The sequence below is a fragment of the Carassius gibelio genome, chromosome A18 (genome assembly GCF_023724105.1).
Source record: "Carassius gibelio isolate Cgi1373 ecotype wild population from Czech Republic chromosome A18, carGib1.2-hapl.c, whole genome shotgun sequence".
Lineage (NCBI taxonomy): Eukaryota > Metazoa > Chordata > Actinopteri > Cypriniformes > Cyprinidae > Carassius > Carassius gibelio.
The window spans coordinates 16,426,179-16,432,335 of NC_068388.1; the positions used below are offsets into that span (position 1 = coordinate 16,426,179).

A 6,157-nucleotide genomic window follows, 5' to 3' on the forward strand; every position below is an offset into this window, starting at 1 on the left:
TAATGGTACTTTTACTTGAGTAGAATATTTTTGTACTCTTTCCACCTCTGAATATTTTGTACAATTGTATTCTTGTTTTCACAAAGCATTATTTCTGAAGGATTGTGTGACACTGGAGACTGGAGTAATGATGCTGAAAATTCAGCTTTGATCACTTATTAAAACAAACTTAAATAAAAAATTATTATTAAAAAAAAAAGGTAATTTCACAATTTTACTGTATTTTAATCAAATAAATGCAGTAGTGGTGAGCATAAAAGATGTCTTTGAAATACATGACAAATCTGACCCTTACATTTTTGAATGGTAGTGTATGTTTGACGAATTGCTTACTATTCATGGTTCATAATGTCTAAAAATGTTCTTCGACAGGAGATATGACTCTAGAGCACAGCCATCAGCATGGAAGAACCTAGGAACATACGCATACTGTCACAGAGACAACAATATTTATTATACAATGCCAGGTATAAGGCATAAACTATAGCAGAGGTGAAATGCAGAAAAGAAAAATAATAATTCACAGAATATATCATTTACATAATAATTTACAATATATATATATATTTTAGTTTTACTTATTTAGTAATGCTCCTACAGCGTGGACATCAAAATGTGTGTGTTTTCATCCTCTCTGTCAGCAGCTCCCTTCAGAAATGTTAAAATCAGGAACTTCTCCTGTGTCATAGAGGTTTTTTTCTGGCACTTCTGAAATCACAGAACAAGTTTGTATTTATGTGTTTACCATGAAAGATCAAAACCTGAAGGTTTCAGTCCATTTTCTCGCTCTATGTAAGTGATGTAACGTTATCCGGTTACGTTAGTGCACATTTTAGGATTAAATAGTTTTCCAAAGAAACCACAACATTTATTGGAGTCATAATGGTTTCTACTGGTGTCCAGTAGATACCACCAGAAGTTTCTAAAGGTGTTCTATTGGTCCTTAATGGTATCCAATAGACTATACATGCCACGAATAGAAGAAAGCACAATACCAATAGAGACCCACAGAGATCATTACAGTGTCCATTACAACCATTAGAATTCCAATAAGAACCATTAAAACCATTACAAATTCTGTAATGGTTTCTATTGTTTTTTTTTTTTCAGCAGGAAGAAGGAGTCGTCAATGGATAGAGGTAAGTCAGCTAATTTTATACTGTGGGATTGATTACTAGATTGTGGTCCACCTGTGTTGATTAGGCTAAGTATCTGATGCGCTCCTCCCGAACCTTGTTATGAGAACATCATTAAAAGTACTCAAAAATATGAGGGGTCGAAGATTGCAAGAAAAGCTTGCCACATACAGTATAAATGCCCTTTTTGTGAATATGCATTATTTCAGATATTCCTTTTTTTTTGGGGGGGGGGGGGAGGGGGATGGTTGTTGGGGGTGCTGATATAACATTTGTTATTAAGTAAATTGAATTAATATATTTTTCCCCCTTTTTTAACCAATTTTCAAACATTTTTCCTTTTAATGTTATTGTCCCTCATAAGGTGCCGATACGCCTGGCAAACCTAGGCAAAATATACTTTAACAATCAAACAAGTGTGTAAGCAATAAAATGCTTTTTTACAAACTTTTTAATGTAGATGTGGGTATGTGGGTCTTTTTCGTGTAAATAAATAAATAAATATGATGCCATTTATTTAGATTGCTTTCTTGATTGACTTGTCTCATGCCCTGCTCTTTGACATCATACAGTATGTTCTCAATCATTCATCCTTAGTATCTCTCTCTCTCTCTCTCTCTCTCTCTCTCTCTCTCTATATATATATATATATATATATATATATATATAATAGATTTGAAAATCATTTATCAGATCATTTGCATTCATCAGTCACAGCTGAACAATCTTTGGGATGCTTCTCTTTCTTTACACACTCACACTTTTCAATCACTTTCACACAAAGGCAGAAAAAATACTTTGCCAAATGATGGGAGATGCGAAGTACCCACTACTTTCAAAGGATGGTGAAGCAACTATTGGAGGAATTTTTGCAATGCACAGTAAAGAAACTTTACCTTCATTTGAGTTTACACAAAAACCTCAGCCTCTCTTATGCTCCAGGTTTGTTACATTGCAAATATTGAGAAACAAGCGAATATATTATGCATAAGTTAAACAGTTAGTATATTATGTAACAATGTAATGCATCATATCTAAATGTTCTTTTTTTTTTATGGAAATATGATCCTTATGCTATAATGTATTTAATTACTTGCTATTTATCATACTGGTTTACTGTTTTCACAGTGTGAATCTACCAGATTTTAGGCTGGCTCAAATAATGATCTTTGCCATTGAAGAGATAAATAGAAGTCAAATGTTGCTCCCAAATGTTTCTATTGGTTACCAAATATATGATACCTGTAGTTCAAGAATGTCTTCTATGAGTGCAACTATGGGACTGATGAATGGTCCAGAGTTTGCAGCAGGGGAGACATGTAATGGAGAATCTTCTATACATGCTATCATAGGAGAAACAGAGTCTTCTGCCACAGTTATTCTGTCCAGAACTACAGGACCTTTTAAAATTCCAGTGGTAAAGACCAATAAAAATAGCTGGGATAATTATACTGATGTGATTCTGACATACAGATGACTGTTTCATTGTTTGTTTTCATTTTCTTCTTCTTCTTTCTTTCAGATAAGTCACACAGCCTCGTGTGAATGTCTCAGTAATAGGAAAGATCACCCCTCATTCTTCAGGACAATTTCTAGTGATTACCACCAGAGCAGAGCACTTGCATACATTGTCAAGCACTTAGGCTGGTCTTGGGTGGGAACAGTGAACAGTGACAATGACTATGGAAACTATGGGATGGCCATATTTCTAAATACAGCACAGAAAGAGGGGATTTGTGTAGAGTACTCTGAGAGATTCTATCGAACAGAGCCAGAAAAACTTAAAAAAGTGGTAGATACAATAAAAAAAGGCACTGCAAAAGTGATTGTTGCATTTGTTTCATTTATTGAGATGGGCTTACTTATTGATCAGTTAAATACTCTGAATATTACAGGCCTCCAAATAATTGGAGTGGAAGGATGGATAACATCAAAGAGTCTGATTACTCCAAAGAGTTTTCAGGTGATGGGAGGGTCTCTGGGGTTTGCATTGAGAAAAATAAACTTGGAAGGGTTTTCTGATTATGTTGTAAAAGAATTTTGGGACACAGCTTTTCCATGCTCACAGATTAAGGGGAATATCTCTCAACATGAGATAAATTGCAGCAAATATCAAGATCTACTTGCACTGAAAAAGTACAATGAAGATGTGCCTGAACAAAGATATTCAAGTCACGTCTACAAAGCAGTTTATGCTGTGGCTCATTCACTGCACAGTCTACTAAAGTGCAAAGAACAAGAAGGTTGTGAGAAAGACCTGACTATACAACCACAGCAGGTAAAAGATATAAATCAAATCAATAGAAAATAAAAAAGAGTAACAATAGTTTTGGTGAACAATGTTTTCAAAAATATCAATGATAATGTACCAGAACTATCTTTTTCATATTAGGTGGTTGAGGCGCTGAAAAAAGTAAATTTTACTGTGAAGTTCGGAGATCGTGTGTGGTTTGACAGAACTGGTGCCGCAGTAGCCCAATATGAAGTTGTGAACTGGCAGCAAGACTCTGATGGATCATTACATTTCAAATCAGTGGGATACTATGATGCCTCATTGCCCCCTGACCAACAATTTGTGCTCAAAACTGAAAACATAATCTGGGCAAAAGGACAACTGGAGGTAAATCAATTATCTGTAAATATCTAAACTGAGGAAACATAACTAAAAATGTATCTACTTGAATTGACCTTTGTGAAAGACAACAAATTAGCAAAGATAATGCTGCACCATTATGAGTGAAAGTTGGTCATATCAGTCAACAGTGTGAAAAAATATAGATAACCATCAATGTATTGATTCCTGATGGCTAAAATAGCCATTCGCTCTAATTTTCAGGATGACAATTCCAGGAAAGTCAAATAATGCAGGTTTTATCAAGTGACCAGAAGAATATTGTCCATGAATCAGTTTTGAACAAAATTATAAATAAAAACCTAAGTACACAAACACACACACATACAAAAAAATAAATAATAATGATGATAATAATAATAATAATAAAACACAAATATGACAAAACTCACATATTACATGCTCCAATTATGCACTATTCTGTACTAAACATCTCGACACATATCTACATTCTTCAGAGTCTATAAATAACTATATGTATATTTTAAATTGTAGAAGCCAAATTCTGTTTGCAGTGAAAGTTGTCTCCCAGGCACTAGGAAGGCTGCACAAAAAGGAAGGCCTGTCTGCTGTTATGACTGTATTCCATGTGCAGAAGGAGAAATCAGTAATGAGACAGGTAATCTTCAGTCAATCTGACAGTCCATATCATTCATGTCAAAATCATTGTTTTCTTTTGTCTACAACTAGTTACTGAAACTTTCTTTCCAGATTCAAATAACTGCAAGCAGTGTCCACGGGAATACTGGTCTAATGCTGAGAAAACTAAATGTGTGTTAAAGGCTGTAGAGTTTCTGTCATTCACAGAAGTTATGGGTATAGTGCTAGCCTTTTTTTCACTCTTCGGAGCAGGATTTACTGCGTTGGTGGCCATCCTGTTTTACAGAATGAGAGACACCCCCATAGTTAAAGCCAACAACTCAGAGCTGAGTTTCCTGCTACTCTTCTCTCTGACTCTTTGTTTCCTCTGTTCACTTACTTTCATTGGTCAGCCTAATGAGTGGTCCTGTATGTTGCGTCACACAGCATTTGGGATCACTTTTGTTCTCTGTATCTCCTGTGTTCTGGGTAAAACAATAGTGGTGTTAATGGCTTTCAAGGCTACACTTCCAGGAAGTAATGTCATGAAATGGTTTGGACCTGCACAACAACGACTCAGTGTTCTTGCCCTTACATTTATACAAATTCTTATATGTGTGCTATGGCTAACAATTTCACCTCCATTTCCATACAAAAATATGAAATATTTTAAGGAAAAGATCATTCTTGAGTGCAGTTTGGGTTCTTCTATAAGTTTCTGGGCTGTTTTGGGTTATATTGGCCTACTGGCTGTTTTGTGCTTCATTTTGGCTTTTCTGGCTCGCACATTGCCTGACAACTTCAATGAAGCCAAATTCATCACATTCAGTATGCTAATATTCTGTGCTGTATGGATCACATTTATACCAGCTTATGTCAGTTCCCCTGGAAAATATACTGTAGCGGTGGAGATATTTGCCATTTTAGCCTCAAGCTTTGGTTTACTATTCTGCATATTTGCACCTAAATGTTATATCATCCTTCTTAAGCCTGACCAAAATACAAAGAAACATATGATGGGAAAAACATTTTAAGACTTGAATTATATGTGTGTATATATATATATATATATATATATATATATATATATATATATATATGTATATATATATATATATATATATATATATATATATATATATATATATATATATATATATAAAATAATTGTTTTCATAATAACACGCATGCACCCTCCCAAATAAATATATAAAAAAAGGGCTATTGGGATTCCTGTGTACTGTACTGCTGTTTTTCTTCTTCCTTCTCTTCTTTTCTCCCCCATTTATGTTTAAATAATTAACAGAGCACTGAACAGTATTTTAAAATATTTACAAATGTCTATACACAAGAAGCAAGATTCTGAACATTCAAACAAAAGCCTTAATACTAGAGGTGTAACAGTTCATGCATTTGTTCGGAACCATCACGTTAAGGACGCTGTGGTTCTTTCCATGAAATCAGTATGTATACAGTCAGTCACAGGTGATCAGATCAGTAGGGGCATGAATGGTAATGCACCGCTAACCGCCACAACAGGAAAGAGCAGATGAAAAGATGATCTGCACAGCAATCCAAAACAGCTATGGTGAGTTCAGATGGAACAAGTCGTTTTAAATCAGCAGTGTGGGAAAGTTTCAGGTTCTAGAGATACACTGGTCGACCAGCCATAAATGTGATTTTTATTTTTATTTTTTGGCTGATCTCTGTTCTGCAATTGCACTGTGTGATGTAGTTTGTGTGGTACAAGTCTGCGAACAGGATGCAGTCACAATTATATGCTGTTAAACCCATTTTTGTGGACTTTTAG

At 34.8% G+C, this 6,157-nt stretch overlaps 1 protein-coding gene across 1 annotated transcript; it reads left to right on the top strand.

Annotated features, from left to right (window-relative positions):
• Window positions 1–1,869: 1,869 nt before the first annotated feature.
• LOC127934127 (extracellular calcium-sensing receptor-like) lies at window positions 1,870–5,381 on the top strand. The gene is made up of 6 exons (XM_052531290.1): window positions 1,870–2,078; window positions 2,265–2,553; window positions 2,659–3,414; window positions 3,529–3,756; window positions 4,264–4,387; window positions 4,480–5,381. The coding sequence occupies exons 1-6, from the start codon at window positions 1,870–1,872 to the stop codon at window positions 5,379–5,381; spliced, it is 2,508 nt and encodes an 835-aa protein (XP_052387250.1).
• The last annotated feature ends 776 nt before the right edge of the window (window positions 5,382–6,157 follow it).